Raw genomic sequence first — 18145 nt, forward strand, 5'->3', positions numbered from 1 at the left:
TTACAACTACATGGCCGTGCGTGTTCTTGCCGCCTTTCAGTAGCAGCAGCAGCTGCGTAATGTGGTTGTAGTTCCCCACCCACCTGCAATGCTGGGAACTGCAGCTCGGTTTACATGTGAGCAGCGGCGCGCGGGGCTGCAGCTCGGTGCACGCGGCTGGAGAGGCGCGAGGCCCGTCCCTAACGCTCAGAAAAACAGGAAACTGTGACGTCTACTCGCGTTCACGCCTTTGGTCCATGTACTTTGTAGCTACGCCTGCGTATGCAGCACCTCTTGATTGTCTCGTTTTGTATTACGGAGAACAAGCCTTGCGCTCTTAGGTGTAGGGCTGTCCGCGTTTCATTCTACTTCTTTCTTTGTTGCGGTAAAGTGTTTTGGAAAACTGTAAGATGGAAAGGCAGTAGTGACCAGGATCTCTATTTTCTAATGAGCTGACGAGAACAAAAGGGCGTTTTTCATTAAATGGACTGTAAAATGAAAGCACCCTGATACCTTTTGTGATAGACTGAGGGTTCTATTAATTATTGGCTTCAGATTGCGGCAGCGTCCCCGCGGGGCGTATTTAAGTTCGGGTTCACACTGCTCTGTTTACTCTTGCTTTGGCAGCTCACCGCGGCGCCCTGCTGCCAGCCTTTCTCTGCGCTCTGAAAACAGGCACGTTGCTGACATGGCGGTCATCGATCGCCCTCCGTGGGGCAGGCTCCGCCCACAGCACTGCTCACAGACAGGAGGCGCTGGGGTCTGCGCCGACTGTGATAAAACACCCATGCCCATAAAACTCGGCTCTTTCTTCAAGGCCTAGTTGCAGAAAACAAAGGAACAGGCAAAAAGAAACTTTTATCGTTAACTTCTTCAAATTATAGTAAGATTTCAATAACCCCATCTTGTATTCCTCGCTGTGTGCCTCACATTTAGGACAAATACATGCATATATATTTCAAGGGGCCGCAATCGCAACCCCTCAACCCCTCACCCTCAACCCCTCACCCACCCTCAACCCCTCCCCCTCAACCCCTCACCCTCACTCACCCTCAACCCCTCACCCTCACTCACCCTCAACCCCTCACTCACCCTCAACCCCTCACCCTCAACCCCTCACCCTCAACCCCTCACCCTCAACCCCTCACCCTCAACCACTCACCCTCAACCCCTCACTCACCCTCACTCACCCTCCCTCACTCACCCTCCCTCACTCACCCTCACTCACTCACCCTCACTCACCCTCAACCCCTCACTCACCCTCACTCATCCTCACTCACCCTCAACCCCTCACCCTCACCCACCCTCAACCCCTCACCCTAACTCACCCTCACCCTCACTCATCCTCACCCTCACTCTCACTCACCCTCAACCCCTCACTCACCCTCAACCCCTCACTCACCCTCACTCACCCTCACCCACCCTCACCCTCACTCACCCTCAACCCCTCACCCTCACACAGTGCAATAGGTCTCGGAGCATTTGAGTTAGAGCTTTTAGAATTGTTTATGGCTTTTTTTATTTGTAATTCTTTAGCATTGGCTACAGGAAACAAAAATGCTAAAGATTTACAAAAAAAACCCATAAACAATTCTAAAAGCACTAACTCTAATGCTGCGAGACCTATTGCATTTCCTCATTCACCCTCAACCCCTCACCCTCACTCACCCTCACCTACCCTCAACCCTTCACCCTCAACCCCTCTCACCCTCAACCCCTCAGCATCACCCTCACTCACCCTCAACCCCTCACCTACCCTCACCCTCAACCCCTCACCTACCCTCACCCTCAACCCCTCACCCTCACCCACCCTCAACCCCTCACCCTAACTCACCCTAACTCACCCTCACTCACCCTCACTCACCCTCAACCCCTCACTCACCCTCACTCACCCTCACCCTCACTCACCCTCACTCTCACTCACCCTCACTCACCCTCACTCACACAGTGCAATAGGTCTCGGAGCATTTGAGTTAGAGCTTTTAGATTTGTTTATGGCTTTTTTTATTTGTAATTCTTTAGCATTGGCTACAGGAAACAAAAATGCTAAAGATTTACAAAAAAAACCATAAACAATTCTAAAAGCACTAACTCTAATGCTGCGAGACCTATTGCATTTCCAATGCTTGTTTCCAGTTTTCCACTAAGCCCCGCTCTCTATTCCAGGTTCGCGGTCTCCAATCTCCGGGAACTTCTGTGCGTGCCACCAAACAGCTGAGCTGCCCAAGCACTCCCTAGCTCGGGCTCGCCCTTGCTCTGCGAGAGCGGCCGCCCTCCTGCTGCTCCCAGCCCCCAGCAAGCTTTCCGCTTGCATCTGCTTGCGCCCTCCTGGGCCAAGGATCTTCAGGATTTTCAATGGATTTTCAATGCAGGCTTCCAGTAGGCGGTATGCAGGGCAGGACAGGGCTGGGCAGGGCAGAGCTGAACAGGGCACAGGGCACAGGACACAAGGTGCTGGGTGCAGGGAGAAGCGCTGGGCACCCCTGCAGCTTTTCCGCTTAGCCCCCACCTGAACTTCTCTCCCAATTGCCGGCTGGCGGTGGCAGTGGGGGTAGCGAGGGCTGTTCCGAGGGACTGGGACGGGCGTTCCGCTGTAATTCGCCTACTCGCCTCACTCCCTCTTTTCACAACGTCGGAAATTTGCCCTGCAGCTCCCAGATGATAACTGACAGCTGCCTTCCGAGTCTCTCTCTGCGGCTTATCAGCGACTTCGCCAACTTCCCCGACTTCAACGCTGAGAAGCTGCCGCAGGGTCAATAACAGCGGTAACAGCCGCGCTCCTCTAAGTGCCACAAACGTCAGGGCTCCTCTCCGACTCAATGGCTCAATGCGGCAGCCCGGTGTTTGGTGTTTGGTGCCGGCGGCAGTGCAGCAACTCGGCAAGCTCGGCAAGCTCCACCGGCTCGGCCAAGCTCAATTTAGTTTTTTTCTCAGAGCTCAGTGATCGGCTCTTAGCTCGTGACTCACGGCGGCAGCTTCCAACACGGCTCCCACGGATCCCAAACGGCTCGCAGCAGCGGCAGTAGCGTAGCGTAGCTCCTCGTCTTCCTCCATTAACAGAAGCCAAATTATCATATCTTTCTGTTAACTGAAGCTAGCCCCTTCAGACCTCCAATAACTAAAGATAAGCCCTCATATCTCTATTAACTTAAGCTAACTCCAACCTCTCCCCACTGGTGATGTCAGAAGTACATGGATTGAATGCAGTCTGTCCCAAACTGATGGGCCCTTCATTAAAACTTATAAAATTGCTTTAAATAAATACATGCATAAAGGGTATCATTATTAGTAGCCGTCACATTGTCAAGAAGGGTGAGTGGAAACCAGGCTGTCTGCAGTTGTACACTGCTTCCATATTGATACCTTTTTCCTCAGAACTTGTCCTTTATTTCTGCTCAATAACTTTACTCAGTTCATCATACCTGTAGACATGTTTTAAAGTGAATATACTAGAGACAAAATGTGAAGATGTTTTAATATTTACAGTTTTTGTCACTGGCTTATTGGGTCCTCTTAACACAATGTATGTATTTGTCTGTCAGATCTCAAATTACCAGGACGTTGCATCTCTCCTGTCTTTCCGAATTCCACAGAGCAGTGTGCTTTGTAGTGCATGAAAGGCCAACAATGCCTGTCCAATAGTTCACTCACCTCATTTGAGTCCCCTTCTCATCATTCCCCTCTTCATGAAGGAATTAAAAGCTTACCTATCATGGCATTAAAGGTCTTCTGGAGATCTTCTATGTCAATCAGTTTGAAGACGTGAATCTCTTTCGGCTTTTTAGAAGCTAGCCCATTGATCTCTTCATCGCTTACATCATCACTCAGGCCAAACACATACACATCTAGGGTAAAGACAGTGCAGGTATTCAAGGGATGTTTTTGATGTTTCATTTGAAAGCTGTTTACATATATGGAAATATGGAAAGATTGGCATACATAAAAATGGGGGCAAGCGACAGAAAGAGGGAAGACAGGGAAACAGAAAGAGAGAGGCACCCACAAAGAGAAAGAGACATATACAAAGAAGAGAGACAGATAATGAGAAAAATAGAAAATAGACCTATGGATAGAAAGGGGAGAAAATCATATAGAGAAAGAGGAGAGATGAACATATAGACAAAGAAAGGATACAGGCAAAGAGAAAAAAGAAATATAGACCAATGAACAAACACAGGAGAAAAACATATACAGAAAGAGGAATCACAGACATATCCAAAGAAAATGGGAGAAAACATAAAAATGGGTGAGAGTCATCAATAATGAGTTTGTTCATCATTTGGATCTCAAAGATACTTTCAGCATATGTGTTGGGAAAGACCTTTTCTTGATGCAATTGTCTCCTTTACGCTGGTCTTGAGCAACCAAGCCTTACTCCAGGATCTGGAAGGGTATATACTCTTCAATTGGCTTTTTTAGAGATGGGTTTGCTGGTCTATTCAGTGCTCATGATTATCAATGAAGATCCCCTGAAGGAGAAGGAAAGGTTTCTTTCCTGTAATCCTAGTTCTCCTTCCGAGGAATCTTAAATGAATTCGTAAGCAACCCTTCCTCCTCCCCAATGGAAGGGACAAAGATAATTATTCTCTATATTAGAATCCCTTTACTTGCACATTAGAAAAGAGCTGAGGTAACTGCCATTTGCTGGGCATGACAGGGGTGCCTGGTCATTAATGCATGAATCTAGTCTTGACCAGATTTTTTGTTTTTTCTTTGATGAGGTTTTCATGTAGTTGTTTAAGGGATAGTCCGCTCTCCTGGTGTATTGGACTCACGCCCACCAAGTATGGGATGCTAATTAGGAGAGGTCCTTACATTCTGATATGATGGATTTCAGGCCAGTTGAGATTAGCATGTCCCATAATATACGTTCTTCTTCATTCAGGCAGTGAGTTTTTTGTGAAGGGGGAGCACCCAGTGCTTTAGAGGCAAGATTGGGTGTCCGATTGATAAGCAGAATCTGGGATATAGTTTCACTGATCTCAGACCAGAATTTATTAGAGAATGTACAATAGAGAAGCATGTGTTGAAGAACCCCCAATCTTTTCGGTATCTCTAGCAAGTGTCCGAGTAGCAGAGACCCAGTTTAAGGAGTTTGGAAGGGGTCCAGTGGGCCCTATATGTTGTCCACAGTCTATGTTATGTTATGTTATGTTATTATAGGTTTGTATAGCGCACGGCTACTCTAAAAGAGTGTCCCGGCGCTTTCCACAGGCAGCTCAGTGTATAACAACATAACAGGAAAAAACAAATAAGCAGGAAAGAGAAAAGGTCCACCAGAAAAAAAATTAAAGATTAAAAAGCCAGGTCTTCAGGCTCTTCCTGAACTGAAGCAGTTTGGAGGTGCTCCGTAGCGCCAGTGGGAGAGAATTCCACAGCTGGGGTGCCTTGTAGCTGAAAGAGCGCCCCCCGGTGCGGGCCTTCCTCACACGCGGAACCACCGCAGTGAAGAGAGATTCAGACCGGAGAGAGCGGGCTGGACGATAAAACGCCAGCCTCCGCTGCAGGTACCCGGCGCCAGTGCCATGCAATGCTTTGTGCATCAGCGTCAAGGATTTGAACATAATCCGTTTCTGGATTGGCAGCCAATGGAGCGTCTGCAGCAACCCAGAGGCGCGTGCTCGCCTATGTAGGCCATAGATGGCGCGGGCAGCCGAGTTTTGTACCACCTGCAGGCGCTGGACCAAATAGTCAGGGAGGCCAAGAAAGAGAGCATTAGCGTAATCCAACCTGGATCCGATAAGCGCTTGCACAGTAATCCGTCTGTGCTCCACAGACAGCAATGAAAGGAACTTGCGGAGCATCCTTAAAATGCCGAAACAGGTGCCGGCCAGGCCGAGGACATGAGTTCTCAATGAAAGCTTGTTGTCCAGCTTAACACCAAGGTTTTTAGCCACCAATGATGATTGTGCGGGAGGACACATGTTAGGCGGCCACCATTGCCGCCACTCAGGGTCGGAGGCACAGCCAAAGAATAGGACCTCCGACTTACTGGAGGTGGCTTTTAGACTGTTCTGCTGGAACCAGTCGAAGACCGTTCCCAGACAGCCCCGAATATTCTCTCCGTCCCATGCCTGATCTTTACCGCACGTGAAGAGGAGTTGCGTGGCGTCGGCGTAGGACACGAACTTGGCCCCATACGCCTCCACCGCCGCCGCCAGAGGGGTCATGAAGATGTTGAACAACGATGAGCTCAACACAGAGCCCTGTGGAACCCCGACTCCCAATGGCGGCATCTCGGCGGAGCTCTGGGAAACCCAGATCGTCTGGCGGCGGCCTTCAAGGAAAGATGTAAACCATTTAAACACCGTCCCCCTAAGGCCGATGTCAAAAAGCCTGGCGAGGAGCGCCGCATGGGGGACGGTGTCAAAGGCCGCCGACAGGTCCAACATGACTAGCATGGCCTTGCCACCAACATCCAAGGTCTCCCTGATGATCTCAGAGACCTCCAACAACGCCGTTTCCGTGCTAAAATTAGGACGGAATCCGGATTGGGATGGATGGAGCAGATTGTTGTCTTCTAAAAAGCTCGACAAGACGCCATGGACATGTTTCTCAGTGATCTTGGTCAGAGTCGGGAGAAGTGAAATTGGCCTGTAATTGGCCATTACCTCGGCGTTAAGACCAGGCTTTTTCAGGAGGGGGATTACCATCACCCTTTTCCAGGTGCGAGGGACACTCCCCTCCCTCAGGGAGGCATTGAGGATGGGATTGACCAGGGGGTTCACCACCGCCGCCATCCCGGCCAGAAATTTGGCAGGGCAGGGGTCAAGTGGTGAGCCTGATTTAAGGCTGGCCAGCAACACCCGAGACGCCTCGCTAGAGATGGCAGGTGTTAGACCTGACATCATTGGCTTGAGTCTCTCCTCCATTTTTTCTGTTTTGCCTCTACTGTTTTACGATGTTTTGCTGGTATATGCTTTGGGCGCCGTGTCACTGCTGATCAGTGCCATAGCGCAAGTGCTCCCTATGTTAAATTGATATATCTATTGTATCCATGTTTGGCTTATTTGGTTTACTATCAGTCCCTCGTCTAGTGCACCCAGAGTGCCGGGGCTTGTAAACGCAAATGCCGCTTGTGGGCTTGCAGCACGTGTTGTGCCACCCACAGGAGCGGCCTCGTAAAAGAATGTCTACGGGTCGGTCATTGCGAGACCCACGTGCAGCCTCGTGCTGTCACGCCGGCCGCGCAAGTATACCTACTTGCCAGCCCTCCAAACCTTCCCTTGGCTTCATGTTAGTCGCCCCTATGGTAGGCCTTCGGGCAGGGTGCATTGTAAGTCTGAGGTAGGACACGCCTGACCAAGTTGGCATGTCCTGATAGTGAATTACCGCCATCTTGGTCCTTCACTATTGCGAGGTAGCCTGCTCTCCATTGATTAGAATGGGCCGCCGGGATTATTAGTACTATGATCCTCGCTGGCTCGGAGAGCATGGTGCAATGTCGAGTTTGGTATCCCTGAACTCGGGGTTTAATTACGCATCCGTTGGTGTGGATGGTTTTTGGACTCTGGGTTCGAAAATAGCACTTTTAGAAGGTGTCTATTTTCTTGTCTAACCATATCTGGTTTCTGCTGGTTTTGCGTGTGTGTGACAGGAGCTGGGTGGCTCCCCAGGTCTGGATGAGTCAGTGTGGGATGAGTGGGACAGTTACGTTGAGAGTAGGGGGAGAGTAGTTGTTGATAGCCTGCCTTGCCTGATACAATGCCGGCTCCACCTCCTGCCAAGCGGCTGATGGCTCTGTGCCTGCCATGGACGATCCTAGCCCCACCTCCTGCCAGGTGGCCGATAGCTCTGCTCCTGCCAGTGTCAATGCTGGCTCCACCTCCTGCTGGGCGTCTGAGGACCCAGCCCTGCTCAGTGAATAGGCCAGGTGCTTCTGCCTGGCTCCACCCACAACGGACCCAGGATGTTGGGAAACCCCCGGCATGGACAAAGGGATCAAAGACGAAAAGGGGTATAAAAGTAGGACCCCTGAACCAAGAATTTAGATCACTTCTGACAAGGAACCCTGTAACCAAGGACAAGAGGCCTGCTGATCTAAGGACTGCCTACCCCTTCTGCCAGTGTGCTGTTGTTGGGGGAATCCTGCAGTGCTTCTTTATTTTTGCCAAGGAACCAGGAGAGAGGAACTGTGTGTGTACTCTCACGCTTGCTAAGAAAATCTCCAAGGACTGGAAGAGTGCCAGTCTCCTGCTGAAGTCACAGGGCTAAAGGACTTCATCTGCTTAAAGTGCTATTTTGCTAGAACCGTGAATCCAGCACCTCTGAAAGAATCATCAATCACGACAACCGAACGCTAGGCCCAACCGACGCCAGCAGCAACGCCAGTGAGTGGGAGTACGGCTCTAGCTCCAGTGGACCTCGTGTCTGCACCGCTGCTGATCGCATCACCTGTGTGCCCTTCGACGCCGTGAGCGCTGCTCACTCTGTGCAACCGCATCATCAACGACGACGCCTGCTGAGGCCGGATCGACACCGAAGACGCGACGCCGGATTGCTCGACGCCGCTGATCATCGTGTGCTTCATTTTCCTAAGGTACTGTGTTGTTGGGGGTCCGTGTGACTCCAGGCTTGACGTAGCGCTCCTCGCGGTCGACGCCGAACCTTTGGATTAACTTTGCCGTAACGTCGTGTAGCCCCCGTGCGGGTTACCCTGTTGCTAAGAACTGCATTGCCAAGAAGAAGATTTGCTTTGATACTAAAAACTTTGTGCTAAAGAAGAAACTACCTTTGAACTATCCTTTTTTCCTTCCCAACGTATTTATTCCGATTGTGTACAGTTTGTCGTTATTTTGGTCTTGTGCTAAGCCTTATATAAAAATTCTTATTTTTATAATACTACTGTGTCGTGTCCATTTGTAGTGCATTCACGGTATTACTGTATGTGGTCATAGTTGCTTAACCACAGCCTCTGAGATAAGCCTGTTCTGCTCTGCCAAGCTACCAAGGGGGTGAGCAGGGGTTATCAAAGGGTGTGATCCCCTTGCCCTGACTAGAAAAGGAGTGTCCCTATTTGTCAGAAGTGTATACCTCTGCCAACTAGAGACAGCCGGTTCTAACATTGGTGGGTCAGCGGTGAGGATTTTGGACTTTGCACTTATGACCCATGTACAGTGATTCGTGTGCGTTACATAGTGAAAGCAGACCATAACGCAGTCACAATCTAATTGGGGAGGATCCTATTTTTGTTCTCCGCTTTCTTGAAACTTGATTTTTTGAACACTGCCAGTTTTAACCATGAGTGACAACGGAGTCACTGCCCCTGCTATCGTTGTTGTGGAGGAGTTCGAGAGGAGCAAGCTTAAGAAATACAAGAAAGATGAGCTGAAACACTTTTGCGACCAGTTTAAAGTTCCTACCACAGGCCTCTCAAGAAAAGATGATTTTTATAAAGCATTGCAGGCCTGGTGGGAGTCCAGAAATCCCTCTGATGTGGTGGTGGTACCCACAGAGGAAGGGGATGAGGAGGTGCCAGTGAATGGACCTGTGCCCTCTCCCGGAAGCAGTGTTTCCTCCAAAGGTCTTTCCCCTGAAGAAAGAGAAGAAAGGGCGAAAGAGCGAGCTTACAACATGGAGATGGCAAGGCTAAAGATAAATGGGCAGTTGGAGTTAGAAAATGCAAGAGGTAGAAGGGAAGCTGATTTGGAGATCAAAAAGCTAGAGTTTGAACGAGAGAAGTTAGCTTTGGAGCGTGAAGCCAGGTTGAGGGAGCTGGATATCCAAGCTAAAAAGTTAGAATTGAATCCCTCTGGTGGCAGCATTCCATCCGAGCCTGCAGAAAGTAAGTTTTACTTCCCGAAAGATGTGATCAAAGATTACAATAGGAATGAAGATATTGGTCAATGGTTTAAAGCATATGAGTTAGCATTGTTGGCCCACCGGGTCCCTGAGAAGGATTGGGGAGCGGGGTTGTGGGGTCGCTTTGTGAATGAGGGAAGAGATACCCTGTTAGACATGCCTGTTGCGGATAGGATGTCGTATGCTCATATGAAAGATGCTTTAATGTTGCGGTATGGCTTAACCCCCGAGAAGTACAGACAAGCTTTTAGAGAATGTAAGAAGTTGCCTGGTACGACGTGGGTTGAATATGTGTCTTATTTTTGCAGAGCCATGGATGGTTGGGTAAAGGGCAGCAAAGTGGAAAGTTATGAAGCTCTTTATGATTTGTTTGCTTGGGAGCACTTGTCTAATAACTGTTTTCCAGAGCTGCGCCAGCACCTGATTGATAGCAAGATATCTAACCCTAGAAAACTTGCTGAGGAGGCGGACCGCTGGGTCAGTACCAGGGCCCACAAGGGTCCAGTGGGAGACTCAGCCAAAGGTGGGCAGGGTCCCCAGCAGAAGAGTGGGGGGGACAAGGGAAAACAGAAGGAGTCTCAGAAAGGGCCCCAAAGTAATCCCCAAGGGAACCAAGGGAAAGGTTCCCAGCCTCCCCCTGAGAAGAAGCCAGGGGCCCCGACGGGTAAACCTGTTCATAGGGGCCCCCTAACCTGCTACGGTTGTGGGCAGGTGGGACACCGGTTTTATGACCCCCAGTGCCCCAAAAAGGATTCGAATGCACCGCCGCGTGCACCCCCCCCGTCAGTTGGCGAGTGTAGCCCTGGGGGGGGGAGAAGATGGTTGTCCATGGTGGGAGGGGTCCCGCAGAAATGTCCCTGGTCTCGCTAGGAGACATGCAAATGGTCCCTCCACCCCCTCTGCCTAGTAACACTAGTAAATATAGGCAGTGGGTGACCATTAATGGCCATAGAGTGGAAGCTCTCAGAGACACCGGAGCGAGTGTGACAGCTGTCAAGTGTCACTTGGTGTCTAGAGAGCAGGTGGTTCCCCACGCATTCTACCCCGTGATAGCTGCCGACAACTCCGAGAAAGAGTGTGAGGTGGCTCAGGTTTCCTTTGAATGGGGGGGAGTTTCAGGTCCTCTTCAGGTTGCTGTGAGGCCCGCCATGCCCGTCGATTGTCTCCTGGGCAATGATTTGGAAGACTCCCCTTGGGCTAAGGTGGAGAGGGAGGCGCACTTGAAAATGTTGGGCGTGCCAGAGTGGGTGTGTGCAACCACTCGATCCATGACAGCGAGTAAAGGTGTTGATGGGGTCCCGGAGCCTGAAAGTACGGCCCAGGACCCAGCTGTGAAGAGAAGAGGCAGGAGGCGCGGGAAACCGGCCCCCGTAGTTCCCGTGGTCCAGAAGGAGGTAGACCCCGAGGGGGATGCCCTGGAGCCCACAGGGGAACAAATTGCCGAACTGGGAGATCTGCCCGAGCTGACCCATTGGCAGCAGGATGGTGGTCCCTCCAGGGAGGAATTCTGTGCGGAACAGAAAGTGTGCCCTTCTCTTGTGGGCATGAGGCAGCAGGCCTCAGCCCAATCCTCAGGTGATCAGTCAGGGTCACATTTTGTGTACTGGGAGAACGACCTCCTGTATAGCGAGCCTAAGGCTGCTGAGCCTGGGTCAGCCCGTGTGCTGGTGGTACCCCAGCGCTTCAGAGCCTTCCTACTGGGTTTGGCTCATGACGTTCCGTTAGCTGGACATCTGGGGCAGGACAAGACCTATGACAGGCTTGTCACCCATTTTTATTGGCCTCAGATGCGAGGGATGTAGACATCCACTGCAAGACTTGTCACACTTGCCAGGCAAGTGGGAAGAGCGGAAGGAAGCGGAAGGATCCCCTCCAACCTTTTCCAGTGGTCAGTACCCCCTTTGACCGGGTGGGTATTGACATTGTTGGGCCCCTGGACCCCAAGACAGCCCTGGGCAACAGGTTCATCCTGGTCTTGGTGGACCATGCCACGAGGTACCCGGAAGCCATCCCTCTTAGAACAGTGACGGCCCCCGTGGTGGGACGGGCACTGATGGGTGTTTTCTCCCGGATGGGGTTCCCCAGAGAGGTGGTGTCGGACCGAGGCACCAACTTCATTTCGAACTATATGAAGTCTCTATGGAAGGAGTGTGGGGTAACCTACAAGTTCACCACTCCTTACCATCCTCAAGGAAATGGGCTGGTTGAGAGATTCAACCGGACCCTGAAAGGCATGATTATGGGTCTTGAAGAACCAATGAGGCGGAAATGGGACGTCCTCTTGCCATGCCTGTTGTTTGCTTACCGTGAGATACCGCAGAAGTCTCTAGGGTTCAGCCCCTTTGAGCTCTTATACGGTCACCCGGTAAGAGGGCCTTTGAGTCTGGTCAAGGAAGGCTGGGAGCAATCTCCCAGGAAACCTCCCCAGGATGTATACAGCTACATGGTGGCCTTTCGGAACCAGACTCGGCGCTTCAGAGAACTTGCTCAGGCAAATCTGGAGGCCAGCCAGGAGGAGATGAAGCGTTGGTACGACCGGAATGCCACTCTGGTAGAGCTTCAGCCTGGTCAGGAAGTGTGGGTCATGTCCCCTGTGGAACCTTGTGCGCTCAAGGACAGGTGGACTGGACCGTTTAAGGTTGTGGAGAAGAAGAGCGATGTCACCTACCTGGTGGACTTGAAATCTCCCAGGAACCCCTTGCGGGTCCTGCATATCAACCGCTTGAAGCCCCACTTAGAAAGGTCCGAAGTGGGCATGCTCCTAGCTACAGATGATGGAACGGAGGAGGAGAGTGAGCCTCTTCCTGACCTCCTGTGTGCTAAAGAGCAAGATGGGTCGGTGGATGGTGTGGTCCTCTCTGACACACTGACCCTTGAGCAGAAACAGGATTGTCGCCAACTGTTGGGACAATTCCCGGATCTGTTTTCCTTGGTTCCGGGTGTCACGCATTGGTGTGTCCATGACGTTGACACCGGAGACAGCCCTCCTGTGAAGCACAAGGCTTACAGGGTGACTGACAAGGTCAGAGCGTACATTAAGGAGGAGGTCTCCAAGATGTTCGCGTTAGGGGTGATTGAGTCCTCTAGCAGTCCTTGGGCCAGCCCAGTGGTCTTGGTCCCGAAGGCTGCAGCGCCTGGTGCTTCACCGGAACTCCGGTTCTGCGTGGATTACCGAGGGCTCAATTCGGTCACGAAGACTGACGCGCACCCCATCCCCAGAGCTGATGAGCTCATCGATCGGTTGGGGGCTGCCCGATACCTTAGTACGTTTGATTTAACGTCTGGGTACTGGCAGATCGCCTTGACTGATGGGGCAAAGGAGTGTCGTAAATATTTAATTTACCATCTTAATTTCTATGCAGGTAAGTACTTAATCAATAATAACTCAATCGGAAAGAAAGAAAACAGAGTCCGTGGTGTTAGAGTTCTTAGGGGTTTTATTCCTTAAAAAGGAATCGTTCCGGAACTGGGTATCGGGTTCCTGCAACCACACAGGGTTCAGGAAGGGATAGAGCCATATTTTATTGACAGTACATAGCTTATATACTTAATTTACATCATAGAAAGCAATATAGTAGGCGTAACAGCTGAGAGGAGACAAGATAACAGCATCCACGTGTTACTAGTACGTAATCAGAGGCGTGGACTAGGCGTAATTGGAGGTGTGTTCTAGAAACGTCACAGGCAGGTGTCACATGTGGGTGGCACTAAACAGAAATGTTGCAATGTCAGCAGAAATCGGAAGCTTGGATGCGCGCGCAGCTGCATGACGTGTGATTGGCGTGAAACTGGAGGGTGCAGGGGGCTTGACATTTACACTGACGGAAAGAGACAGAAGTCTGGCATGTCAGATCAACTTGTGCTTCTATCATATCTGATATCTGATGTTTAGGAACTGAGCTATCTGAGCGGAAAGGTCTCTGGGGCAGAAGCTATTCTATACTGACTGTGAGTGCGTGTATAAGCGCCTGAGTGTCTGCATGAGAAGCGTGGGGGCATGGGCCTTCCATGGGAGCATGGTAACAGAGGCTATGAATTACTTGCACGGAGACAGGCCGGCCCTTCGGCTCTGCAGCTGGGGGATGTTTACTGAAACTAGTAGGCAGGAATGTATTTTCGAGGAGCGGAACAGATAACTCGAAGGTTGTAGTCAGTCTTGGCAGGCAGCAGGCTGAGCTGAGCGTGGTGGGCCGCGCTGGAAGTAAGGCAGAGTTCACAGGTACGGGGGCAGCCTGGGCTGAGGCTTTCTGAGTCAGAAGGCAGATAAAAGGCTCGATGGCAGAAATTCAGGGCCTACTTTGCCAGAGCTGAAAAACATGTAACGTACACTACAAAAAGACGTTGGCATGGCATACTTAGGAACGGACTATTCAACCCATTCAGGGTGGGTTTGAAAGAGGACATGTTAACGTTGGACGCAAATGTATTTGCGTCTTCATAGCTGGCACAGGAGGGAAGTTACATGCACTTTAACTCGTACATGGAGACGGTGGGGTACACGATAGGGAACATAACTTGACCAAAAATTTATATTTCCTCAGGAGAGGTCAGCATTCTCCACACCAGATGGGCTATACCAGTTCCGGGTGATGCCCTTTGGGATGAAGAATGCCCCTGCCACCTTCCAGAGGTTGGTCAACCAGGTCTTGGCTGGACTGGAGGATTTCAGTGCCGCCTACCTGGACGACATCGCAGTGTTCAGCGCCAGCTGGGAGGAACACTTGCGCCACCTCCAGGAAGTGTTGTTGGCCCTGCGCGGAGCAGGCCTCACAATCAAAGCCAGTAAGTGCCAGATTGGGCAGGGTTCGGTGGTGTACTTGGGGCACCAAGTAGGGAGCGGTAAGGTTGCCCCCCTGCAACCCAAGATTGATACCATCCTGGCTTGGGCGCCGCCCAAAACCCAAACTCAGGTGAGAGCCTTCCTAGGACTCACGGGTTACTACAGGAGGTTTGTCAAGGATTACGGTAACATCGTGCACCCCTTGACGTCGCTGACTTCCAGGAAGCAGCCACGAAACGTGATCTGGACTGATGCCTGTCAAACAGCCTTTGACACCCTGAAAACTGCAATGTGCACAGCACCTATACTCCAGGCACCCGACTTTTCAAAAGAATTCATTAGGGAAACGAGGTGGAGTGCGATAGAGAGAGAAGCATTTGCTGTGATCTGGGCGCTGAAGAAGCTAAGACCCTACCTGTTTGGGACTCACTTCCGGGTTCAGACAGACCACAGGCCCCTCAGATGGTTGATGCAGATGAGGGGTGAGAATCCGAAACTGTTGAGGTGGTCCATTTCTCTCCAGGGGATGGACTTTACGGTGGAACACCGCCCTGGTACAGATCACGCCAATGCTGATGGTCTGTCCAGATTTTTCCGCCTTAGTGAAGAGAACTCCCTAGGTCAAGGGTAGTTCTCCCCACATTTCAGCTGGAGGGGACACGTGTTAGACCTGACATCATTGGCTTGAGTCTCTCCTCCATTTTTTCTGTTTTGCCTCTACTGTTTTACGATGTTTTGCTGGTATATGCTTTGGGCGCCGTGTCACTGCTGATCAGTGCCATAGCGCAAGTGCTCCCTATGTTAAATTGATGTATCTATTGTATCCATGTTTGGCTTATTTGGTTTACTATCAGTCCCTCGTCTAGTGCACCCAGAGTGCCGGGGCTTGTAAACGCAAATGCCGCTTGTGGGCTTGCAGCACGTGTTGTGCCACCCACAGGAGCGGCCTCGTAAAAGAATGTCTACGGGTCGGTCATTGCGAGACCCACGTGCAGCCTCGTGCTGTCACGCCGGCCGCGCAAGTATACCTCCTTGCCAGCCCTCCAAACCTTCCCTTGGCTTCATGTTAGTCGCCCCTATGGTAGGCCTTCGGGCAGGGTGCATTGTAAGTCTGAGGTAGGACACGCCTGACCAAGTTGGCATGTCCTGATAGTGAATTACCGCCATCTTGGTCCTTCACTATTGCGAGGTAGCCTGCTCTCCATTGATTAGAATGGGCCGCCGGGATTATTAGTACTATGATCCTCGCTGGCTCGGAGAGCATGGTGCAATGTCGAGTTTGGTATCCCTGAACTCGGGGTTTAATTACGCATCCGTTGGTGTGGATGGTTTTTGGACTCTGGGTTCGAAAATAGCACTTTTAGAAGGTGTCTATTTTCTTGTCTAACCATATCTGGTTTCTGCTGGTTTTGCGTGTGTGTGACAGGAGCTGGGTGGCTCCCCAGGTCTGGATGAGTCAGTGTGGGATGAGTGGGACAGTTACGTTGAGAGTAGGGGGAGAGTAGTTGTTGATAGCCTGCCTTGCCTGATACAATGCCGGCTCCACCTCCTGCCAAGCGGCTGATGGCTCTGTGCCTGCCATGGACGATCCTAGCCCCACCTCCTGCCAGGTGGCCGATAGCTCTGCTCCTGCCAGTGTCAATGCTGGCTCCACCTCCTGCTGGGCGTCTGAGGACCCAGCCCTGCTCAGTGAATAGGCCAGGTGCTTCTGCCTGGCTCCACCCACAACGGACCCAGGATGTTGGGAAACCCCCGGCATGGACAAAGGGATCAAAGACGAAAAGGGGTATAAAAGTAGGACCCCTGAACCAAGAATTTAGATCACTTCTGACAAGGAACCCTGTAACCAAGGACAAGAGGCCTGCTGATCTAAGGACTGCCTACCCCTTCTGCCAGTGTGCTGTTGTTTGGGGAATCCTGCAGTGCTTCTTTATTTTTGCCAAGGAACCAGGAGAGAGGAACTGTGTGTGTACTCTCACGCTTGCTAAGAAAATCTCCAAGGACTGGAAGAGTGCCAGTCTCCTGCTGAAGTCACAGGGCTAAAGGACTTCATCTGCTTAAAGTGCTATTTTGCTGGAACCGTGAATCCAGCACCTCTGAAAGAATCAGCAATCACGACAACCGAACGCTAGGCCCAACCGACGCCAGCAGCAACGCCAGTGAGTGGGAGTACGGCTCTAGCTCCAGAGGACCTCGTGTCTGCACCGCTGCTGATCGCATCACCTGTGTGCCTTTCGACGCCGTGAGCGCTGCTCACTCTGTGCAACCGCATCATCAACGACGACGCCTGCTGAGGCCGGATCGACACCGAAGACGCGACGCCGGATTGCTCGACGCCGCTGATCATCGTGTGCTTCATTTTCCTAAGGTACTGTGTTGTTGGGGGTCCGTGTGACTCCAGGCTTGACGTAGCGCTCCTCGCGGTCGACGCCGAACCTTTGGATTAACTTTGCCGTAACGTCGTGTAGCCCCCGTGCGGGTTACCCTGTTGCTAAGAACTGCATTGCCAAGAAGAAGATTTGCTTTGATACTAAAAACTTTGTGCTAAAGAAGAAACTACCTTTGAACTATCCTTTTTTTCCTTCCCAACGTATTTATTCCGATTGTGTACAGTTTGTCGTTATTTTGGTCTTGTGCTAAGCCTTATATAAAAATTCTTATTTTTATAATACTACTGTGTCGTGTCCATTTGTAGTGCATTCACGGTATTACTGTATGTGGTCATAGTTGCTTAACGCACAGCCTCTGAGATAAGCCTGTTCTGCTCTGCCAAGCTACCAAGGGGGTGAGCAGGGGTTATCAAAGGGTGTGATCCCCTTGCCCTGACTAGAAAAGGAGTGTCCCTATTTGTCAGAAGTGTATACCTCTGCCAACTAGAGACAGCCGGTTCTAACAGCAGGAAAATCTGACAACACTGCGGCAGGTGTGGACGATGACCCAAGTCCTGCCACGGGGCCGCAGCCACCCTCCTCCGAGCTCTCCAAGAAGGAGGCCTGAATGGCCTTGATCTTGTCGGTGAAAAAGCTGGCAAGATCACACGCCCACGCATCCGATGATACTGGCGGGAGTGAATGGGAGCTTGGGGTCGTGAACTCCTTCACAACGTTGAAGATTTCCTTACAGGAGTTCGCCGACGCCTCAATCCTTCTTGCAAGATATTCTTTCTTAGCTCCTAGGATGTCCCGGTGATAGGCCTTCACAGCCGCCCTGTAGGCAAGTTTGGCCTCCCCATCGTACTGGTGGCGCCAGGCCCGCTCAGCAACCTTACATTGGCTGCGAGCCACACGCAACGCCTCCGTGAACCACGGCGCAGATTGCCGTACTACCGTGGACCGAGGGGCTGCCTTTGGGGCAAGATCATCCAGCCTTTCAGTCAGCCACAATTGCAGAGCCTCAGTGTCTCTTTCCGGGTCCCCCGAGAGGTGACAGGGATGTTCCGTGAGCGCCTGCTCCAACATGTCAGGCGTCACTCTGTGCAGCGCTCTCGAGGCTGGTCTAGGCACCGTGAGGGCGCTGTTGTCCGACCGCCCATTCTCCAACACGGAAAACCTAATCAGCCTATGATCCGTCCAGAGCACCGGCAAG

At 51.4% G+C, this 18145-nt stretch overlaps 1 protein-coding gene across 1 annotated transcript in view; it reads right to left on the minus strand.

Annotated features, from left to right (window-relative positions):
• LOC147717787 (complement factor B-like) overlaps positions 1–18145 on the minus strand; it is a 590914-nt gene that overhangs the window by 346369 nt on the left and 226400 nt on the right. Inside the window, exon 10 of the mRNA XM_086924575.1 lies at positions 3687–3824. Coding sequence (XP_086780701.1) covers positions 3687–3824 — 138 coding nt within the window. The remainder of the gene's footprint in view (positions 1–3686; positions 3825–18145) is intronic.

This window comes from Lissotriton vulgaris, chromosome 5 (genome assembly GCF_964263255.1).
Source record: "Lissotriton vulgaris chromosome 5, aLisVul1.2, whole genome shotgun sequence".
Taxonomy (NCBI): domain Eukaryota; kingdom Metazoa; phylum Chordata; class Amphibia; order Caudata; family Salamandridae; genus Lissotriton; species Lissotriton vulgaris.